The 23,405-nt window shown below is 42.7% G+C and overlaps 2 protein-coding genes across 3 annotated transcripts in view; both read left to right on the top strand.

Moving 5' to 3' along the window:
- LOC121201591 (PH and SEC7 domain-containing protein 1-like) overlaps nucleotides 1-5,280 on the top strand; it is a 46,043-nt gene extending 40,763 nt beyond the window's left edge. For both annotated transcript variants that reach the window (XM_041067483.1, XM_041067484.1), the window contains 2 exons: nucleotides 95-238; nucleotides 362-5,280. In XM_041067483.1, the coding sequence (XP_040923417.1) occupies nucleotides 95-238; nucleotides 362-625 (408 nt within the window). In that variant the 3' untranslated portion in view covers nucleotides 626-5,280. The remainder of the gene's footprint in view (nucleotides 1-94; nucleotides 239-361) is intronic.
- Nucleotides 5,281-5,799: 519 nt separating this feature from the next.
- Nucleotides 5,800-21,315, top strand: LOC121201596 (inhibitor of nuclear factor kappa-B kinase subunit alpha-like). Its single transcript, XM_041067490.1, has 22 exons — nucleotides 5,800-5,907; nucleotides 6,783-6,901; nucleotides 7,334-7,428; nucleotides 7,593-7,710; nucleotides 8,149-8,218; nucleotides 8,316-8,404; nucleotides 8,492-8,581; nucleotides 8,874-8,998; nucleotides 9,262-9,369; nucleotides 9,642-9,777; nucleotides 10,780-10,974; nucleotides 11,306-11,408; nucleotides 11,688-11,811; nucleotides 15,858-16,009; nucleotides 16,145-16,206; nucleotides 16,328-16,437; nucleotides 16,956-17,005; nucleotides 17,102-17,207; nucleotides 17,378-17,525; nucleotides 17,878-18,014; nucleotides 18,636-18,735; nucleotides 19,269-21,315. The coding sequence occupies exons 2-22, from the start codon at nucleotides 6,797-6,799 to the stop codon at nucleotides 19,332-19,334; spliced, it is 2,289 nt and encodes a 762-aa protein (XP_040923424.1). The 5' UTR covers nucleotides 5,800-5,907; nucleotides 6,783-6,796; the 3' UTR covers nucleotides 19,335-21,315.
- The last annotated feature ends 2,090 nt before the right edge of the window (nucleotides 21,316-23,405 follow it).

Below are 23,405 nucleotides of genomic sequence, written 5' to 3'. Positions count from 1 at the left end.
TAAATAACCAAAATACTGATTAATTAATTATGCAGGCAGGTTGTTATTGTTTCCTTCTGCCATCATGACGTCAGTGTTGACCTTGTACTTACAGGAGGAGCAGGTCAGAGCCCATGAAGCTCGATTCAGAGCCATCTCCACTGAGCTGGCTGAGCTGCGCTCTTATCCTCCTGACCGCAAGGTCAAAGGGCGAGAGCTGGAAGAGTACCGCCAGCGAGACGAGTATCTGGAGTTTGAGGTGAGATGGACTCAAAGAAAGAAAGAAAATGGGAGATGCAGTCAAACATTAAATCATTATTACAGTCCTCAGTTGTCCAGTTCTGAATGTCTGTCTCTCTCTTACACACTCACGCCTTTACAGAAAACACGGTATGGGACTTACGTCATGCTGCTGCGAGCTAAAATCCGGAGCGGTGAGGAGGACCTGTCTGTGTTTGAGTCCCAGCTCCTGGAGGACAATGGGCTGCAGAGGGCTCACTCCAGCCCCACGCTGCAGGACAGCAGCCAGGCCAGTCAGGCCAGCAGCACCAGGGACGGGGGCAACAGCAGCAAAGCCAGCGGCTGCAGCAGCAAAGTTCGACAGGAAGGCCAGAGACACAGCTACCGACAGGCCGTGAAGAAGTGAGACAGGGCGGGGGCGCCGGGAGCGGCACGGCGTTGCACTGCCAGCGGCAGGCTGTCTCCCTGCATAGGTTTTTATTTGAGATCCAGGAGGGTTTGGAGCTCTGCTTGAAGGGGGAGCGGGAGTGAGGGTCTACCCCACGCCCTCCCCCAAACCATGACGCCCTACCCGGCACCCCAATCTTCTCATCTAACAGAGGAGGTGCAGATCCTGTGACTGGCGGAGAGGCTGGGGAACACCAGCGAGGATGTTGGAGCGGGAGGTGGGAGGAACAGCTGGGAGGTCACAGATCTGCAGAGACGAGGTGTCTTTGAGGAGGGAGGCTGGTGCAGCAGCAGACTGTTCTGTGCACTGAGATAAAGAGGGTGCTTACAGATTGAACAGGGCACCACACAGGGACCTACATCCAGCATCCTTTCCTTTTCTCTCCAGCCACGCTCTCCCACCTTTTTTCTTGACCTTTCACTCAGTTTTTGGGACCAAACACGTTTACACATTTTAAAACATCACATTTTAGACGACTGATGATTTGATTTCAGTTGAACTGTTGCCGCCGCTCTGATTCGAGTCCTGTAAAACTGGACTTGTCAAACGTCACCGGGTCTTACGGAGCCATTACATTCCAGCTCCTTTTTTGCCACATCACCACGGTGTGTTCACATTCCATACGGGAGCTGGACATTACAGCTTTTAGCTCCTGTGCGTATGTCACTGAAGGCGGTATCAAGCTGAGTCCATGGACAGTGCACAACACATCATGAAGACGTGTTGAGGGTGCGGCTGCAGTGTACGACATGATGAGATGGTGCAGCTCAGTGCAGCTCGTCTCTCCTCTTCTCTCTAATCACTGATGGCCGGTTAGAGGCGACAGCATCAGTAGAAGCTCACAGTGCTCCTGATATGCAGCAGCGTAACTGCGTCTCATCAAAAGAGGTCTTTTTTTTTTTCTCTACTCGAGCAGACGATTTCTTTCCCAGTTGCTTTTTGCTTCTGTCCCGTGATGTGCTTCTGTTCTCTTTCTACTTCTTGGCCGAATGTTGTTTTCTCCAGTGAGCCGCATGCCTGCATCCAGCACAGCTTCTTTTAGGCCTTTTACTACTTTGAGGGCAAAACTGAGAGCAGCAGAGTTGTTCTTTAGGGTCATTTAGTCCTTCTCTTCATGCCGGTGCCATACTCCAACCTGTGTAATCTTTGTCTGTACTTATAGCCTCTCATTTATAAACCCTATTTTAACACTCACCAGGCAGACCCTGAATGTTCTTGTTTTTCAGTATTTTTACAGTATTTTACAGTCGTTTGTTGATGTTGAACCTACTCCTCCTGTGTATGTCAATTGTATGATGAAATATGATATTGAAAATGTAAAAGGAAATATGTTATCCATGCTCTTTGTAAACATCCAGGATATGTTGTATATAACGCACCATCTGCTGTAGGCTTATATTGTAGGATATATGACAGTATATTTACAATATATTCAACGCACTATTGCGAAGATGCATTAGGTACACGCAAAGTCTTGTAAGTCCGAGTGTTACACAATAATCATGTTGTTTTGTTTTCTTTTCTGACATGGTGTTAATAATTCAGCACAATATGAGTATTATAGTAAAGCCTATGTACCGATCAAAGATTAGTAAGTGATCAGAGGGTGTTTGTGGTGAGATTACGCCACATGGTGGAGATAAAAAGGGTTTCGGCTGCTGTGGGAGGTATTCCAAAGACAGCGCTCGCTCTGACGGATAGCATGATTTTAATGGGATCAGAGTTGATACCGTTGTTGGAGATGCATGAAAAAGGTGTGGTATATTTAAAAAAAAAAAAAAAAAAAGGAAGACTGTGATAATGAAACTCCTCATTTAGGAGGCAGTGGGTGGACTGGTCTAAATACCAAACCACATAATGTTTGGAACATATGATTTTGGTAGCCATATACACCTCATTGCATTATATTGATGTATAGCCATTTTCTACTCAGGCTTTAAAATGACACCTTGAGCAGCTGCAGTGCCAGTGTCCGACCAGCAGGGAGAGCTGTCAACATTCAGCCATAATCGCACCTGCTGCACCTGCAGTGAATATGCATGGCATCACCCACTCACCTGAGGATGGGGATGGGATTTGCAGGGCTAAATGAGACAGGACCTGACTGTATAACTATGGATGTCAAGTCTGTGTGTTTGTGTGTGTGTGTCTGTCTTGCCGCGAGGTGTGTGAGTGTTAGTGTGTGCATGCTGTGCTGGGCGTTCAGAGTGAAGTGACTGAATATTCAGGCTTAATCAGACAATAGAGTTTTGACTCTTAATCATGTTCCTGTCTGGAGTTTAGGGCTGAGACTATTGTCGATTAATCAATCAGCTGATCGACAGAAAATGAATCTGCAAGTATTTTGTTCATCAATTTACTGTTGATTTGCCAAATAGTTCCCAGCGTCTTTACACATGAGGATTTTCTTCTTTCATTGTCTTATGTGATTAAAAAACTGAGTATATTTGAATTTTAGTTTGTCAGACAAGAGAGCGGCCGAGCTGCTTCTAATGATTATTTTCCTTATTGATTAGTCACTTGATTAATCATTTGGTCCATAAAATATCAGGAAATAATGAAATAATCAAATATCTTGTTTTTCTCCAAACAACAGTTCAGAACCTCAGAATATTCAGTTTATAATTGTAGAAGACTTTAATTTTAGTTTTGATGTTTTTTCTTATAAATTACCAAAATAGTTGCTGCTGATTTTTTTAAATCATTTAATTAACTAATCACTGCAGCTCTGAAAAGAAGAAGCTCAAAGACACTTGTGATTCCTGTTTTTCTCTAAAATGAATCCATCAGGAGAAATATCATTAGTTGATATCACGTCTCTCGTCTGCAACTTTCCTTCACTTCTGTCGTGTCACTTTTCACTCTGGTGGTTTTTAAAAAGTTTATGTGTATATTGTTGCCATAACTGACATCCTGTACCTTTAACCAGTTACGTAACGTGACGTAACAGATGTGTATTTATTTATAGTCTTTGAATCTGCTGTTTATAATGTGGCCAAACTGTCAAAGAGCAGCCAGACTCATGTCGAGTGTCGTTCATGGTCTGCTGAGGGGAAGGACGATGGCTTTTGGTTCAAAAAGTCCCAATTTGATTCATTCTTGAAGATTCAGTCAAAATTCTTTTTATTTCACTTCTAAGCAGCTGTCACCTACATCACTTTTTGATCAAAATAACCGTTTTGTAAAGATTAGAATCATTTGATTGTGATTTTATCCCTGGCTGTACCGTTTATAACAAGCAACCACAGTCTACATACATCATTTAGCACAATCCATCAGTAGGTGTTGTGGGGTTTTATATCACATCACACAAACTTCCTCAGCACATGGAGTTTTGCCCAGTTGCCATAAAAATATAGTTATTTAAATTTTTGTCTCCTGAGCACTTTTTGTGTAGGGTTGTTTTTGTCACCGGCTGTTTCCGAGGTCGAGAATGAAATTTCAATCTCAAATGTACATAAAACAATCAATCCATCAATCATTCACCTACAGTCGCTCTGACAACTGATTCATCTTCAGTCAGTTTTCAAGCAAAATCTTTTTTATTATTATTATTATCATTACTTTGGTTCGGTATCTCTTCTACTCATTCTGACTTTTTGGCTGTAAAATGTAAGTTTCCCTTCATAGAAGACCAGGGTTATGGCTGTAATCTAGAGGGTTGAAGAACAGTAAAAACTTTATTTTGGGTACTGGGTGTTTTCGGGCTTGTGCACAACAGTGGGGGTGTCTGTTAATGGTTTAATAGGAAAATGTTTTTCTTTTTTTTACACGAGTTACTGGAGACTGTGCTGAAATAAGATCCAAAAAGTAACAACAAATCAACAACAGCGAGTGCAATAACTTCAGCCTTCTGCGTGTTGTGTGTATTCTGGGCACAGGCTCTATACAGGCCAAACATGTACGGACACACGTGGTATAAAAGGAAGGCAATTCCTCAGATCCTCCACCTTGGCAAAGTCTCCAAGGTCCCCTCCCCTCTCCTCCCCTCCCTCCCCACCTCCTCTCTCCATGTGTTGTCACCACTCACTGACATCGAAGAGCAGCTGCAGGATCTCCTTGGCACTGGTTAGCATGGAAATGGCTGGTTCCCCTGGTGACGGCTCTGTGATGCTCAAGTGAAAGTCACCCCGTTGTGCTGCATCCACAGCAGCAGAACACCTCTGTTAAAGCAGCAGTGCATGCCTGCAGCAGTCTGGGCGAACTGTCCTCTAACTGTTTCCATCACAGCCTCGTTTCTGAATGTGACATGTAAATAAAGCATGAGATATTATGGCCTGCTTTCATTTATATTATGGTTAGAGCATTAAATGAAGGGTTAATATATAAGGTAGGTCACATTTTTTTTCCTGTCCTTGAGCTCATGGTCTTTTTTTTTTCTTTTTTATTATCAATGTGAATGAAGGAAATGGATATATTTAATGCTGTTGTATGCTGTTGTGTTTTAGAGAATCGAGCCAGCTCATACAAATCTTTTTACATGTAAAGGTCTGATGTGGTCCATGTCAGTGTTTTTAAGACTGGTGCAGGTAAGGCAATGTTCATTTTATGCTATACATACAGTGAACTACATGTGTCACTGCCTTGTTAAAACTCACCAAGGAAATGTTGTTTGTGAGCTTCTCATTTTGGGAGGCGTAGAAGATTAAAATAAAAGTGCTTTGAAAGGTTTGTCGTGTCCGTGTGGAATGTAACCTACGTACATTTACTCACATTTTAACACATTTTTGTCAGTATTTTTGTATAAATCATTCATTCCCAGTAACGTAATTAATCATATCATCGTTTCCATCATATGGTCACGACTGGGATTCAGTCATTTCATTGATAAATTCAGTGCTTTCATTTATTTAAAAAAAAAAAAAAAAGTTTTTCGCTGTCAGACATAGTTGTAAACCGAATATGTTTGGATTCTGGACTGCTGTCTTTTTAAATATCCTCTAAGGACATAATTATTAATCAGTTAATCAAGAAAATAACTGCCACATTAAGTAATCATGCTGTATGATTAGTCTAAGTCTAATAGTCTAAGTCGGTTGTTAAACAGTTTTAGCGTTGTTGAACAGCGGGCGTGGTGTTGCTGAACGCAGCCTCGGGTCGCTCTGAAGAAGCACAGCCGGGGTTTCTGGGAACGTTACGAAGGAAAGTACACACTGACGGCGCAGCGCTGACCCGAAAACAACAAGACGCGGCCGCATTCGTACCGACGACGGCTCATGACACCGGCCCACGGACACTCAGTAAGTCTCACAACGCGTTTTCACAGCTCGTCTCAGAAACATCCACCGCGGTGTCGCTTTCCCGCTCTCGAAGCCTTCATTTCCTAATACTGAAAAGCTAGCACACGGCTCCGGCTATTTCCTGGACTGCTAACGGTTAGCTAAACAGTAGCTGTTCGACAGCTAGCCAATAGAGCCAGTGTTTTTTTAAAAAAATAGTTTGTCTTGTGTGTATATTTTCATATCTGTTACCTGTTAGATGAAACTGTCATATTTAAGAATTGACAGCCTGCTGATGCCACATTGACACAAAATGGCAGTTTGGCAGCGTTATTGTTCTAACATCGAAAGTGAACTGACATTAGCTTGGCAGCTCCACCGGGATATAGTCTTGCCCCTGAGCTTGATAGCATTATTTCGGTAGAAGAAATTCTACAAGCGCGGTCAGTGTATCACCACAGATACGTTGAAAATGAATGCAGTAAAAATGTAGGTCTGTCGGGTTTTTGTAGCTGCGGTGTAAAGGTTTTTTCTGTTTTGGCCCAGGTTGTGTTACAAGTTTAGCGACATCTGAGGATTACTTCATTTCTATCATCTACCGATTACTATTTCGATCAATCGATTCATCGTTTTCTGTGTAAGAACAGTGAAACGCCTGTTGTATTTCCCCTTCACTTATCTAAAATCCAAAGATACTCAGTTTACGGTCATGTATGACAAAGTAAAGCATCAAATTCTCAAAGCTAGCTTTGAGAAGCCAAGAACGGCAAATCTTTTTTTGTTTGTTGGTTTGTTTTTGCTTAAAATATAACGGATTTCGGTAATCTATTATTAAAATAGTTGGCGGTTAATTTTCTGTGGCATCAGCTGATGGATTCATGGACTACTCGTTGCAGGTCTAGTTACAACAATGGAGAAACCTCCCTTCAGGCAGAACCAGAACTGCGGAGACTGGGAGCTGAGAGAGAGGCTGGGTATGGGCGGCTTTGCCCATGTTTACCTCTACCAACATCATGTGAGTGTTGGACCATTCAACCCCTGATACTGCAGACATGTGACACTCAGCTGCATTAAAAAAAAAATAGGAAGGGAACACCTTGGGAAATAATCAGTAGTAAAACACCACTTTTCCCTTTGCTGTCAACATAGCACTCCAGCTAGCTGTGTGTTCTGACATAATTAAAGATTTGGTTGACTTTGGTAGGCAAAAGAAATAAATACAACCTCTGCAGCAAACAGTAATTTATACCATGGACCCCACTAAATATCAACACACTCTGGACAACATTGCCACTGCAATCATTGAAGAAAGTGAAAATGAAAAGAGGCTGGCTTCTACAACAGGGAATTCCATACACAAAGCTACATACACACTGCACAGCTTTTTTTGTGCATACAGTTTTGTGCATTTATATCATAATGGATTTTCAAATTTTCTGTTTTGTAGGAAACAAATGAAAAACTAGCTGTCAAAATGTGTCGTCTAGAGCTCACACCAAGGAATAAGGACAGATGGAGCAGAGAAATCCAGATCATGAAAAAGTTTGTATTTATCTTCTACTTGTGGTAACAGTTTATCTACAAAGCACTTTGATTTGAAGGCATTATACAGTAACTTCCTGATGTCATAATGATCAATGCAGTTATTCTGCATGGGTATTATTAAGAAGTAATGTATCTCTGACTCCTCCTTGTCTCTCACTCAGATTAAATCACATAAATGTTGTGACAGCCCGAGATGTCCCAGAGGAGATAGAGGACATAGCCTTAAATGATCTTCCACTGCTGGCCATGGAGTACTGCTCCAGGGGAGACCTGAGGAAGGTGAGGGGCTCGTGGAAGAGAGGCTGCTGTGGAGTATATCCACAGCGAGCCAGCTAAATTTGAAAATGCTATTTACATGTGTCATGTACATGTGTCCTTGTGTCATTTTCATAAAGAGACCTTTATGAAAATGACTAAAACACCTTAACAGTAGGAAAATATTAAATCTCTGTTCTCTTCTGTCAACAAATAATAAAACAGTTTTCACTGTCAGCATGTGTTAAGGAGTCTGATGCACCGCCTGCCTTTTGACAGCTGGGGAAGGGGGAATTAGAAAGTATGTTTAGTTGGCTTAGAGTGAACATACTCTGGGGTTTACATTCGTCACTCATGCTTATCAGTCCATCTCATGTCAGGCAGGTTGTGTCACTGTTCTGGCATCTGACACAGTTTTACCGCAGGTGTGATGGAATGAATGTGCATTTGTCTTTGTCACAGGTGCTGAGCAAACCTGAAAACTGCTGCGGTTTGAAAGAGAGTGAAGTGCTTTCATTACTCAATGATGTTGGTACGTCCAGCATTTTCTTTTTCTTTGTGCACCTTGTTCATTCAGGTTTGTCTTTTAGAAGTTTATCATTTATTTAAACTACTGATTCCTGCTCTAGGATCTGGTATCCAGTATCTGCACGAAAATAAGATCATACACAGAGATCTAAAACCTGAAAACATAGTGCTGCAAGAGATCAACGGAAAGGTAAGCTGCTGCGTTTTGGTTTTCTGCCTCCTCTTTTTGACCGTACATCCTGAAGGAATTATCTGACGTTTATTTATTCTCCTACAGCTGGTTCACAAAATCATTGACTTGGGTTATGCTAAAGACCTGGACCAGGGTAGTCTGTGTACCTCCTTTGTCGGCACGCTGCAGTACCTGGTGAGTACTTAAGCAAACAAGTAATTATTTCTTGATCTTCAGATGCAGCAAGCTTTATGTGCTCTGTCGTATTCTAACAATGAATTTAAATCCTTTAATCTTCCTCCTGCCCTGACAAATGATGTAGAGCCTCTAATTCACCGTGGTCCTCTACAACTGAAAAGCATGTAAAGGATAAACAGTAGAAAATGACGTTGTCACTTGCTGTAAATTGATAAACAGTAAAAAAAAAAAACATTGAAGTCATCATCATCGAAGTGTCATGTTGATATGCTCCACGTTTTCCCTGCAGGCACCTGAGCTGTTTGAGAATAAGCCATACACCGTTACTGTGGACTACTGGAGCTTTGGTACGATGATATTTGAATGCAGCTGTGGTTTCCGTCCTTTCTTGCACAACCTCCAACCTGTGCAGTGGTAAGTTGACCTGATAAGCAAAACACTATGACATGGACGTTTTATGGGAAGTTGGTTACGGTAGTTTGTCTGATGAACACACCACACCTTAATACGTCTTTCTAGTTAGCAACCTAACTTTGTTGAACTCTACGAAATGACAAAAAGTTGTGAGGAAATTCCCCTCACAACGTCAGAGCTGACGATGACACCTTCACGTCTTTTTCTGGTCTGCAAATCCACTAATCAATTAATGGACTAATTGTGTGTCTTTTCATCCACAGGGCCAGCAAAGTGAGGAATAAAGGTCCAAAAGACATCATGGCTGTGGAAGAGCTGAATGGAGAAGTCAGGTTCTCCACACACCTCCCCTACCCCAACAATCTCAGCAGGTTGTAACTCTGTTAAAATTCCTTTAATGAAAGATTCAGCAGCCATTTTGTTTTTATTATCACTTCAAGCAGACAGTATGTTTGGTGATTTGTCTCCTTCTCTGTGAGGACAGATTATGTTGTTGTATACTGGCCACTTGGACTTGTGAACTTAGAGCTAGGAGCTTTAACTTTTAACTTGTGTTGTAGTAATTGAATTAGCCGTGAGCATCTGGACGGTGTTCGATGCTAATGCCTCTCCACGAACACTTATTTAAGTTGCTGTTTTATAGGACGCTGCTGGAGCCGATGGAGGCGCTGCTTCAGCTGATGTTAAAGTGGGACCCTGTGCAGAGAGGAGGCAAAATGAACTCTGACACAAAGAAACCCCAGTGCTTTGAAGTCCTGGAGCAGATACTGAGTATGAAGGTGAGTCACTGACAGTTTTATCCCAGGATGCAGCACTTTTATCGCAGCTTTTGAACCAGCTGTATCTGGGTCAGCAGCTGGCACTAACTTTTTGTCTCTTGAAACTGGTAGCTGTTGTTTATGACACTGTGAAAATGTTGATGGTTTACTGTCATTACAAGGGCTGGGTGTTATTAGAAAAAATTCCATACTAGTGCCAATACAATGCCTGAGTTTTAGTATCAATATCAAATCGTGTTTTCTTCTTCTTTCTGACTGAAAGTTCTGGGAATAACCTCAAGAGACCAGAATGTTTGATGCTGGTTTCTGGTGTTTTCCTTGAGGAGAACTGAAAATGCTGTCTGTATATGGCTGTGTGTGTGTGTGTGTGTGTGTGAGACATTTGTTGTTCTGTACATGGCCACTGCTGTGTATGTAGATATCAAGGTGGAAGTTGGGATATGGGGTTTTAGTTTGTTGTGTTCCCGTGTTTATTTTGATTTTTGTTATGACTGAAAAGCTCTAAATAAAGTAATAAATCACTATCTGATCAAAGAAAAGGAATCTAACCAGACATTCAGTGCAAAGTTAGTTTTCTATATTTGGTGCTTGGAGGAAATTAAGATAAACATGTTTGTGCATTCAGTAGAAGTGATGTTGCACTTTGGCAGCAGACACTAAAATGTTTGGCATCTGTTGAAAGCTGACACCACATTGATCTGCCTTAAAGGGGAAGTGCACTGATTGTTACACATCAGAGTCTGTGCACAGGTGCTGGGGAGAACTAATGTGCTGCTCTGGGTCTCTGTAAAGCGTTTTGAGTGTGGAAGGCGATATATAAATAAAATTGAATTGAATTGAATTAATGCACATGTGAAATAAGTTTAAAGGGATCAGTGTGGAGAACGTTCTCAAGTAATGTCACGAGTCAAATTCTGGTTCTGAAGGGGAAAAAAGGAAAAAGGGGGGGGGTGTGAGTTTACCTGTACATACACGGACAGCTTGTTTCTTCTGTCTCTTCAGGTCGTCCACATCTTGAACATGACCACAGCTCAAGTCCACTCCTTCCAGCTGACTCCGGATGAGAGTCTGCACAGTCTGCAGAAGCGCATTGAAGCTGAGACCAAGATCGAAGTGGTGAACCAGGAGCTGCTGCAGGAGACGGGTGTGTCACTGGACCCCAGGAAGCCCGCGGCACAGTGTGTCCTGGACGGAGTGGTAAGTTGATCGTTGGCCACTGAAATTTCCTTTTTAACCCTTTAAAGGATTAAAGAAAGTTCAGCTTTGGCACTGCACACAGGAAGTGCCAGTACAGCAAAATGCAGTTTAGCAAATAACCAGAAAAAGTGCATACAGAGATATAAAAGGATAAACTAATGTACAGAGTCAGGTTATATTTATGCTGTAGGTCTGATGAAGACAGTGCTGAAAAACATCTGCAGGAATTATGATTCATACCACACTCAGTGTATGTGCACTGAACCGTAATTAGCGATAGGAAAGGTGTGTGCAGCCTGTAACAGTGATGATTTCTGTCTCTCTTGTGTAGCGGGGGTGGGATAGTTACATCGTATACCTGTTTGACAAGAGCATCACCAAGTACTCTGGGCCCTTCAGTGCCAGACCGCTGCCTGACAAAGTCAACACCATAGGTGAGTTAATGAGGCAGCTTCGTGAAATGAAGCAAACTGATAAATGTGCCTTCAGGCATCAGTTGAACATGTTTAACAGATCACTGGTTTTCCATCTCGTCTTCCTGTCCCAGTTGTCCCAGTTGGGCTGACAGGTGTAAAATCTGGTCTATAGCAGAAGTTATTTTTACCGAGGTGAATCCCTAGTGACAACTTAATCTGCTAGATGTTGCCGGTGTCCTCCACACTGTTGTAACATCATGTAGGACAATTGTGATGAGTCTTGTTTTGATTTTGCAGTCCAAGAGGCCAAGACCCAGCTGCCCCTGGTAGCACTGAAGAAGGTTTGGGGTGAAGCAGTAAGCTACATCTGTGGTCTGAAGGAGGACTACAGCAGACTTTTCCAAGGACAGAGGGCTGCTATGTGAGTCACATGACCGCCTTCTGCAATCTGTTATGTTTTTTTAATCATAAAAATCATGAGGTTTATTCTCTGTCAGTCGTAGGGTTTCAGCATTTTTGTAAAGCATCAGAACACTAAAAAAATGACCTACATTTAATGTTGGAGTGATAACAAATGTCTTGCGTTCTGATTTTTAGAGGTAGAGCTTCACTATGCATCTCAACCTGAGTTCAAACTGTAGTGAGGTGATGGTTTATAGAATAGAATAGAATAGAATAGAATAGAATTTTATTGTCTGATACAAGTGTAACAGAAATTTGCCTTTGACAGGGCTCAGTAGCACATTTACAGATAGTAAAAACACATAGTAAAAAAACTCACATACAGACATACTAAGACCACATAAATGTAAAAAATAACTAAAATCCCGCTGATAATAAAACGTGATCAGGTTATTGCACCTTTGCTGTTCAGGGCATTGACTGCTGTTGGGATGAATGATTTTTTGTGGACTGTTTTTCTGGCTAGTGGGACTTTGTATCTCCTGCCAGATGGAAGAAGACTGAAGGAGTGGTGGAGGGGGTGAGAGGGTTCCTCTGTGATCAGGGTGGCTTTCCTGATCACAGAGCGTTTGTACAGGTGGGACAGTGGAGTTTGTGGTGATCCAATTATTTTGCTGGCTTGATTTGTGATCCGTGACAGTTTTGTCTTCTGTTTGCTAGTGAGGAGGTTGTACCAGGATGTGATGTTAAAGGTGAGAATGGATTCTATGAGTGACCTGTATACCATGGTTAGGATTTTTTTACTGACATTAAAGTACCTGAGTTTTCTAAGGAGATGGAGGCGCTGAAGCGCTTTATTGTAGATTGAGTCCGAGTGTGTTTGGAATGATAGGCGGGTGTCTATCTGTGTCCCCAGATATTTAAAACACTCCACCTGCTCAACCTGCTCCCCGTGAATGCTAAGTGGTTTAAAAAGCGGGATATTTGCAGCTGTATATTTGCTCACACAGCACAACTCCTTTGTTTTTGAAATATTTAATTCCAGTGATTTCTCACTGAAGGTTTTTACCAGGTTATCTACCGCTGTTTGGTACTGTGTGACAGCCTCCATACTGACCATGTGGGCTACTAGGGCCATGTCATCAGCATATTTTAAAAGACTCATTCCCTCCCTGCTACAGGTGATGTTGTTGGTGTAGACAGAGAACAGAAGGGGAGATAAAACACAGCCTTGTGGAAGACCTGTGCTTAAAACCAGTTTACTGGATTTAAAACCATTTAAAAACACCTGCTGTGGTCTGTCTGTTAAAAAGTCTCTAATCCATAAAAGCATCAATGGGTGGATCTGTAAGTCCAGGAGGCAGTACAGCAGAGTGTCCGGGTTTACAGTGTTAAAAGCAGAGGAAAAGTCCATAAATAAAATCCGAGTATGTGGTTGTGCAGAGTCCATATTTTGTGCAACAGTGTTTAAAAGAGTCAAACTTGCATCCTCTACACCTCGTTTGGCCTTATAGGCAAACTGGAGAGGATCTAGTTTTCCTGAGATTGTGTGAGACATCATATTACACACAACTTTCTCCATGCATTTGCAAAGCACTGATGTGAGGGCCACAGGCCTGAAGTCTTTTGTGTCTTTTGCATGGGCCTTTTTGGGGATGGGAATTATGGAGGACTCCTTCCATTGACTGGGAACACAGCCGCAATCTAAAAGAAGCTGAAACAGCCTGGTGAAGACTAGACCCAACTGTGCAGCACAGCCTTTGAGCACCCTGCCCCTGAGCCTGTCAGGGCCAGGGGCTTTGTGTGGGTTCACCTTCTGTAAGATGGAGGTCACCAGCTGCTCATCCACAGTAAGGGTTTCGTTGTTGGTCTGACTGTTAAAAGCAAAGTTTCTTGGTGTTTTGTCTTGGTTGTACCGACTGAAGAAGGTGTTCAGTTCTTCCACAATGAGGCAGGGTCTGTGCAGCTAGTTGCAGCTGGTTTGGTGGCACGGCCCATCATGATGTTCAGTCCTTGCCATGCCTCCCTCACATTCCCAGATGTTAACTTGTCCTCTACCTTTTTCCTATAATTGTTTTTTGCAAGGGCAGACTGTCTCCTGAACTCCCTCTCCAGCTCTCTCACTCTCTGCTTGTCCCCCTGAAGAAATGCTTTTTTCTTCTGGGTTAGGCAGAGTTTCATGTCTTTGCTGAACCATTCTTTATTGTTTGGGTAGATGGTTATGGTTTTTGTGGGAGTAACAGTGTCTTCACAGAATAAAATATATGAAGTCAGGACATCTGTCAAAGAATTCAGATCCCCATTACAGTCATTAAAAAACAAGTCCCAGTCTGTGAGTTCAAGGCAACCCCTGAGTGTGTCTGTTGCTTCATTATTCCAAACTGTAATGGTTTTTGTAATTGTCTGACCTGTTTTTAGTTGTGATCTGTATTTTGGTAGTAGCAGGATGACGTTGTGATCTGACCGGCCGAGAGGGGGACGTGGCTTTGATACATATGCATTTGGGATGTTTCCATAGCACAGGTCCAGTATGTTGTTCGTTCTGGTGGGTGTGGTGACGTACTGTTCCAGATGGGGCAGATGTGTCTTAATGTCACAGCGGTTAAAATCTCCGAGGAGAAATACAGGCTGTGCCCCAGTCTGATTGACAGCTCTGTGGTAGCTGTCAGCTATCTGCTCTGCCGCCATATTAAAATCCGGTCCTGGGACGTATGCTAAAATCACAGTCAGCTGAGAGAACTCTCTGGGTAGGTAATGCGGTCTGAAAGACACCGTCAGCAGCTCGTAGTGCTTACAGCTCCTTGTTTCTCTCACTGTAAAGTTTGTTGCCCACTTACTGTTGACAGCCATACAAACTCCGCCCCCAATCGATTTCCTGGTTCTCGATGCATCCCTGTCAAAGCGAATGATGTTAAAACCTTCCAGTTGCAGGTCTGTGTCCTCTGTGAGCCAGGTTTCCGTGAAGCAGAAGAGGCTGGTCTGTCGGTAGTCCTGATCGGACTTCAGGAGTGTGGAAAGTTCCTCCATTTTATTCCGAAGCGATCGCACGTTTGACAGCGCGATTGCAGGTAGTGGTAGCCGGCTGCCTCTCCTCCTTAACCTGTTTCTTATTCCCCCTCGGGACCCCCTTTTCCTCCGGATCCGTTTGCGTTTTTGACTGCGGAGTATCTGACCGGGGATGTTGTCAGTGAGGGACGGTAGTTGTGCTGACCCTGGCAGCTGTTGGCCGAGCTCCAACAGGTAGCTCCGTGAATATGTGAGTCTACCTGTGGTGGTGGTGAATGGCTGCGCCGGTGGCAAACAAAGTCCATTTACTGGCCATAAAACTGTTAAAATGAACCAGAGGGCAAGCAAATAAAGTGCTGTTGTTGTTAGCTGTCCGTTGAAGTGATCCATTACCACAAGAACACACTTTTCAAACCAACAATACACAATAAACAATCAAACGCTCAGAGCCGTGTCAGGAGTCGCTCTTGCAGAAGCAGAAGCGCCCCCTAGGGATTATTTCAGTCATGTTATTTTGGCAGCCGAACCAGGACTGAGGCAGGATGCTGTTATAGTTTGTTTACTCCGTGTGTGCTGGAGGGTAGGAAACATACACACATCAGGATCAGGATCGGGACGGAAACCAACTCACGGGCAGTGTATGTAAGATATATAAGATACTCAAGTTCACTGAGTCAAGGCCACACCTCTTATAAGACTGAGTGTTTGCATATTCAAGGGAACGTGTGTGTTTTATAGTGTTTTTTATCTGATTGCAGGTTTGTTTCTTTGTTCAGTCTTTTTGTGGCGTTTCAGTCTGAACCATCAGATCTGTAGTAAACAGTCACTACTGCTCGTACAGTAGCTAGGAGGGTCATAATCTCTTTAATGAATCATTTTCCGTTGGTTAATCCATCTGCCCATTTTCTGCTGCCTGTCAGTGTCACCTTAATTAATTAATTCTCCCGTCAGGAATCATTGTTGTATTGCTGTGCAGGAAAATGAAGGCTGTATTGTCTCTGCTGGTTTTCACACGTTTTTCTTCTAACCCTCTGAATCGTCTCCTCCCTCCTCGTCCAGGTTGAGTCTCCTGCGCTACAACACCAACCTGACCAGGTGTAAGAACAGCATGTTTGGCTTCTCCCAGCAGCTGAAAGCCAAGTTGGACTTCTTCAAGAGCAGCATCCAGTACGACTTGGAAAAATACAGCGATCAGATGCACTATGGCATATGTGAGTGTGTACTGGAAGCTGTTTGTTTTGATTTGATATCTAGCTTTCTAATGGAGAACATTTGCATATGGGAATATTTTTTATAGCACTGAGCAAGATGATGTTTGTTTTGATGAGTTGTCTGTTTGTCCAAAGCCTCTGAAAAGATGCTGAAAGCCTGGCAGGAGAACGAGGAGAGAGCTGCTGCTTTCGCACAGGTAATACATGTTTACAGTAAAACAGTAAAATGACCTGTGATGTTTATCAATACAAATCCTTCCTGGGACAGTCCTGCTTGATTCCCGCTTTGTCCTGCTTGATTCCCGCTTTGTCCTGCAGGTGGCAGAGGTGAGCCATTTGGATGACGAGATCATGGCTCTGCACTCTGAGATAGTGGAACTCCAGAGGAGCCCGTACGCCCGACGCCAGGGAGACAAGATGGAGCAGCTGTGAGTGTTAATGGAGTCTGAGCCCAGGAGACGTTGCACTGGGTTTATGTAGTTATCACATATAGTCTTTATCCCATGTTTTGTTCTCTCTTTCTTCCAAACTGGTTAGCCCTGGTGCTAATGTTGTGATCACAACACACAAACAGCCTAAATTAGCTTCTGTTGTTGCGTTACAGCACATCCCCTGTGCCGTCATGAAAAGTTTACACAACTCACTGTGCTTTCTCCTGCTGGTTCTTCATGTGCGCTTTGAGCAGCCGTCCACTCACCACCTGCCACTGCTAGATCAGATTTAAATGGTTTGTTGTTTAAAAACAAACAAACCCTTCTCTGTGCTGCTGTAAAAGCTTTGGCTGGTGTCACTTCCATCGGGCAGATAGAGAAGACGGCTTCAGTCCAGCGGCATCTTAAACAGACTGCATCAGACAATAATCTGCTGTTCAAAAGACCTGTAAATAACCAGGCTTTGGAATTTAGTGTTTTAAATGTTTAAATCATACAAATTCATTTTATCGCAGAGAAGAAAAGGCGATCGAGCTCTATAAGCAACTGAAGATGAAGTGCAAAAGTAAGTAACATTTAAATCAAGTTTATTGTCATTCAAAATGTTGTAGTAAGAAATCACAATAATCAGACAGTGGTTAACCTGCTGCCTTTCTCTCAGTACCTGACCCAGATGTGAGCTGTGACAGCTCTGAGATGGTGAAGGCCATCATTCAGACTGTCCAGAACCAAGACAAGGTCCTCAAAGACCTGTACACCCACCTCAGGTAAGATCCATGTGCTCAGAGACGTTCGGTTCATTACTTCACTGTCAGGCCTGTGGCTTCACTTTGACAGGGACAGTTGTAACTTCACTGTACGTGTGCTTGTGATTCAAAAAGCCACTGTAGTAGTACTTCATGTTAAGGTGTGTCCTTTTTTTGTCTGTTCTCAACAGTAAGATCCTGATCAGCAAACAGAAGATCATTGACTTGTTTCCACGAATCGAGAAAACCCTGGAGAGCATCAAGGATGCTGACAACACAGTGATGCAGATGCAGATAAAGAGACAGAGAGAGTTCTGGCATTTACTGAAGATCGCCTGCGTAAGTTATTCTTCATTATGTAACACCAGGTAATGTTATAGTATTTTACATTTTTCCTTGGAAATTGATTAATCGGTTATCAGAATAGCTGCTGATAAATTTTCTGCCTATCACTGAGTCGACCGATCATTTCAGTTCCACGTTGTCGATCTTATCTCTTCAGTTCATAAGTCAGAGGCTCAGTGTTTTCTCCCCAGCTGGGGTTCTTTATGTTCTCCGTTTCCTTCCTTAGACTCTGAATCACTGAAAACATTGAGCAGGAGGGTGTGCGGCCTGCATTCCTTTTGTTGGAGAAAGACAAGCATGTTTATTATTTCTGCCTGAAACTGTGTGATCTCTCTCTCTCTTCCAGGCTCAGAACTCGTCACGGAGCTCGATAGCAGCCAGTCCAGAGTCGTCCAACCTGCTGCAGGTCTCTCAGTGGTCACAGTCAGCGCAACCTGTCAGCTCCCCACATCCTCTAACCTCCCTGCCTGGGCCAAATGACAGGTAGCAGATTGGATTGGTTGATTATTTTTAAAGATGTGTGCTCGGACAACTCAAGAAAACGTATTCGCCATTTTTACATGTTGTTCATCATAACACAAAAAGCATATATCCCCTTTAAAGATGGATCAGCTTGAGATTTTATCAGAGCGGCTCCTGGCTGCACCAACAATGAATCATGTGTCAGTTATTTTCTAATTTTAGATCAGTTTGTTTTTATGTTGAAGAGTCTTTTTTTTCTGTTTGTGGAAAAAAAAAAAACCAACTCATCTGTTCAGCGTTGTGTTTTTCTGCCTATAGAACATGAAAAAAGCCACAGTGTTGAACATGCATGGTCTTATGATTATTATTATTTTCCTTTGGTGTTTTTTACAGCCCAAACTGTTTGTGTATCTGTGTGAATGTGGTTGTTATTGTGTGTGTTAGCTGGGAACGGCAGGAGATGCACTGTGAGTGATTGTACTGTCATGTATGAATACTGCCATACATGGTTTTGTAGGTCAGCGCTCTTTCTCCCCCGTGGTGTTCTGTAGTCGGTGAAATACTAAATACATTGTACATACGACGGCGCTCTCATGTGATTAAATCTTCTCTAACAGGGTCTGTGTGTGTGTTTCTTCTCAGTGATGCTGCCCCACGTCTGCTGCAGGAGAACCAGAAGTACCTCAGTCAGCTGACCAGCCTGATGCAGGAGGCTGCTGACGAACAGGCCAAGAGCATAGTGGTGAGTCTGCTGCGTTAAATCTGTGGTGGTTTAGTCGTCCAGTGTGTTGTCACTGAGCGTTGCCTTTATAAAAGTCTAATTTTGAGCTGTGCCCTCGGTTTCCCTTTGGGGAAAAACGGAAAGTGGTCTGCTACCAGTGGTGAAGCTGAATCTTACGGTTTATGCTCAATTTTCCAGTTTTTCTTTTAGATAATTGAATTTACATCCTCCCAGAATCTTTTGAAACTGTCACAGAGACTTCCAAACATTTTCTGATCAGATGACACAGTAATAAATACAAATCTATAAACAACAGCAGTGTTCAGTGTGCATGATTCAGAGAGTTATTTTTTTTTGTTTATTTAAATTATATTTATTAAAAACAGTTCATGATTATCATCACTCAGTTTACAGGAAACTTTCTCAAAAGCACTTTTTACAGACTGTGATGAGACAGTGAACCAAATGATCAAGATATTTAGCTGCTGCTTTTCACTATTTATTAAATAGTTTTGTCGTTTCACATGTTAACATCATGGTTTTCCCCGTTCAAGGACCAAGACTGGAGCTGGACGAAATACGAAACTTTAACAACAAAATTAAAAAAGCGAAATGCCTAAGACCTGTTTCGTCCTCCATCCCTGCTTGTGCTCCGTAACACTAAGGACTGTCAGCTGTTAAAACAGCAGAGTGGCTCCAGACATTGTACAGTTGTACATGGACTCGGGATATTCTCTTTAAAAAATGGTTCTCTTGATCTTCTTTTTAAAAAAAATGCGACGGAGGTCACACATGCTCGGTGGTGTCAGTCCACTCCCATCAGAGTCTGATCGGTGAATATTCTTGTTTTTGTATGAGGAAACAAATGAAGCTGTGTCTCTCTACTCTTTTTCCTTTTGCTGCACAATATTTACCTTCACTCATAAAAACTGATGATACTCATTTCTACTGTTATTGCAAATCTAAGCAAACTGTAGCACCAGATTTGGGGGTTTGAGGTGGATTTATCACAAAGGAGAATAATAGACAGAAACATGGGAACTAGTTCAACCTCGTGGCATACAAGGAAAAGACAGGAAGTGGTCGGGGGAGGGGGAGGGGGGGGGCGGGGGGGGGGGGTCGAGGAGGAAATTACAATCAAGCAAACAGCACTTTGATGCTCCCATGCATCGTCTCTGTGAAGAGACGGGACGTCCCAGGCTGCCAAAACTGTCGCAGAACTTACAGTCGCAACGAGACGGAAACTGTTATCGTCACTCATAATCAACTTGATATATTTTACTATAAACATTGTGAGATTTCGACTCAACATACATGTTATTTCGATTTAAGTATTTTTTTTTAAAGAAAATGTTATATATCACAGGCAGACGTCTTTTGTTATGATACATGTGACAGACGTGGCTGGCCATCATGTTTATACGGTGTCTATACTGTACATCTGTCTTTTTTTATGTGCACACACCATTTCACTGGATGGTTTATGCTGCGTTCATGTCATATAAAGCTGAAACACTCGGTCAAGTTTAAACGACGAGGCGATTAATCGATTAGTCCGGTGAGAGAAAAATTATCGTGTAACTGTTGATACTGATATTGAATTAATTATTTGTCAGTTTTTAAGTGAACATACCAAACATTTTATGGTTGCATGTATATCGATGGGTTTTAGTTTTCTTGCTTGAACCTGATCAGCTGCTTCTCAGTTGGCGAGCACTGATTACATGAAGCAGTTGTGCGTGTGTCACCTGATGATCGGTTGAACAGGAAGTTTGTCAGTTTTTGACCCTTCAGACTCAGCGGTGTTGAAACGCTCTTTTCACTGTCGGTGAATCAGTTAATGGAGATAACAATCAGCAGATTAACAGGTAATTATAAACCGCGGTGTGGTGATGGAGGCTGCTGTTACTGTGAATCTCAGATCAGATCAGTGTTCAGTGCCTTTAATAACACCAGACGTCTCACTTCCACCGTTCAAGGTAATTAAACCCAAACTTAATGTATATTGTTTTTAACCTTCACGTGACCAACTCTGCCGTCACTGCTGTGCGGAGTTGTCTCTGTATGATGGTCAGAGCCCACTGTGGGATAAAACACACGTTAGTATTTCTGCTTGTTCGTTTCAGTCGTAGACTAATCAGTTAACTGACGAATCCTTTCAGCTTCAGTTGTAAACACGGGACTCTTTCCTCTGTTCATCCCATATGACGTGAACGCAGCATTTGTCGTGGAGGTGTGAAACAGCCTGGTTTCCATTCAACACTGTAGCATCTGCAGCCATTGGTCCCCAGTGAAATGAACCAGGACAGTAAACGATTGAATGTACTGCAGTTACACTGTAAAGTGTTCACTGCGTTGTTATGTGGTTACTTTGGGCCAGAGAGAGATTTACCTTCTGAGTTGTATTTATGAAGTTGAAGTGCAATGGAGAAGATTATTTTTTGTATTTAAGTAACTCGATTTGTCAGTTTTCTTTCCATTTGAGTATATTTGTTTCCATCCAATGGTTTAAGCTCGTCTTTGAATGTTTAATTTTTAGAAATGTCATTGTATAATGATCAAATGTTTGCCTGGTAATAAAATAAAAAGATTTTGGCATGACCCTGGTGTGGATCGCTCTGCTTGTTCTGTGTTCGACAGGTCGACTGACACTGGATTTCTGAGGGAATGAAATATTTGCTTGCTCTGATCTGATGTTTTTTTCTTCTGGTTGTGCTTCTTGTGGTCTGAGTGACATCAGTGGCTGTTTGTTGTTCATCGATGGCTCTGCCTTCCCTCACTTTCCTTGTAATAGCTTGTTTTTGTTTTTGTTTTTGGTACTTAGCAGTACCAACAGTAGTTGTTATTCGTTAGTTTTCTCTCAGGTCTTGTCCTGGGTCCTTGCTCCTGCTCCTGCTCTTCCTGTGTTCGTCCTCACAGACTTGAAGTTGTTTAATAGCTTGTGGCGAATGCTGACTCCTGACTTGACCTCCCTTGACCCCTTGAAGACCCGTGACGATCAGTTTTTCATTTTCAATAAAAGCCTGTACTTTTAGTTTCATCACTCTTTCGAAGGACGTCACAAGATGAGGTTAAAGCAGCAGCTGCGATTACACACCTGCTGTCACCTCTGCACCAGTTAGCCGACACTCAGAGAGACGTGCAGCTGCAGTTTGTGCTGCTGTGAAAAAGGAGAAGTTGGAAACAATCGAGATAGTTTGAGTCAACTGTTTAACCAGAGCTCAGCTCAGCCTTCAACCCGAGTGAATAATAATGAGTCACTGATCCGGGGCAGATTATCGCGATCACCTCTTCCTTCCTTCCGTCCTTCTCATGACCTGTTTTTAAGTGTTTCTGTTTCAGTTGAGGAGTCACTTTTAGCCGGGGTCATGTTATCAGGAAATGATCTGTCATTAGTGTTACAGGCATGAAAAGTCATGCAAGGTCGCCTCTGGTCGCCTCTGGAGAGTCTTAGATTACATCTCTACCTTTGGCACATACTCAAAACTAATGATCCGTCATCAGTGACGTTCTGCTGTTTTGACATTTAAAACTTATTTTACACTGAGACACAGTCACAGCCAGAAACCTTGGAACATGAGTCGCTAAGATGAGATTAAATAAAGATTAAAAGGCCACACAGAGACTTCCCCTGGTTTTGCTCTGGTATGAGTTGTTGGAAAGTTTTGCGGTTTGCAGTTTCTTGTGGATTATCCTGACACTGGAATGTAAATCAGATCTCACACACCGCCGGCTGCAGGTTGGTGTGAACGCCCTGCTCTCACTGAGGGAGGGTTTCGTCATCTCATATCAGCTCCCGCAGAATGTGCCCAGTAAACCGCTGATGTGATGGAACAACAAGCAGAGACAATGCTGTGCTGTAGAACAAGCCACACTCATTGTAAACTGTGTTGTTTTATGAGCTGCTGGGTGAATCAGAGTGAATCAGAGCGGCTCTGTGAGAAACCAGCTCCCTGCTCGGGGCCTACATTCCTTAAATCTCGACTCCCCCCGACTGAGCACTATTCTACACCAGAGCCTCAAATCTTATTTTTCGTCCACTTATAGTTAGATTTATACATCTGGCGTGGAATGTTTGTGGGGGTTAGGGTGAAAAAAGATTTATGAGCAGGTTTTTTCTTCATTAGTCTTCACATTAAGTCAGTGTTTGTCTCTCAGTTTTCCCAAAATTTATTTTAGCTGTTTTGGTCTCCACCAACTCCTGAGGGAAAGTTCTGGCTCTTTAGCTTAAAGTCTTAACGATTCATTTTCTGAGGATCATGAATGTTTGTACAGAATTTCACAGTAATCCATTAAATTTGTTGGACTCACTGTCATTGCGTCCATAGAGTCATGCTGCTTAAAGACACTGTCCCAGGATTTCTTAAACACATTTCTGTTTTGTTTTTTTTGACAGTACTGACGTATGTGTAGTGAGGTGATATCACTCGGCCAGTTTATTGATCGGGCTCTTATTGCTAATTCGCTCACAAAGTTCTTTGCTGTTTCCCATGAGAGCATTGGGCCTTTTGCGTCCCACTGTGTAAGAAGCCTGAGCGGGAAACGCAGACGGTGGGAGAGTCAGAGTCTCGCTGCAGAGCTCTGACTCACTGCTGCTGCTGCTCAGCCCATTTCCTTCAGCTTTTCACCGGAGACCAGTAAATAGGAATTAACTGTGAACTGATGCGGACAGTTTGCTGGGAAGAACAACA

The sequence above is a fragment of the Toxotes jaculatrix genome, chromosome 21, assembly GCF_017976425.1.
Source record: "Toxotes jaculatrix isolate fToxJac2 chromosome 21, fToxJac2.pri, whole genome shotgun sequence".
Taxonomy (NCBI): domain Eukaryota; kingdom Metazoa; phylum Chordata; class Actinopteri; family Toxotidae; genus Toxotes; species Toxotes jaculatrix.
The sequence above is the reverse complement of the archived record's forward strand: the minus strand, read 5'-3'. Positions and strand labels throughout refer to the sequence as shown.

Coding starts and splice junctions, on each gene's coding strand:
- LOC121201596 (XM_041067490.1), top strand. CDS start 6,797: ATGGAGAAACCTCCCTTCAGGCAGAACCAGAACTGCGGAGACTGGGAG. Junction 16,207..16,327: donor GAGCTGCTGCTTTCGCACAG/GTAATACATGTT, acceptor TTTGTCCTGCAG/GTGGCAGAGGTGAGCCATTT. Junction 17,006..17,101: donor ACTGAAGATGAAGTGCAAAA/GTAAGTAACATT, acceptor CCTTTCTCTCAG/TACCTGACCCAGATGTGAGC.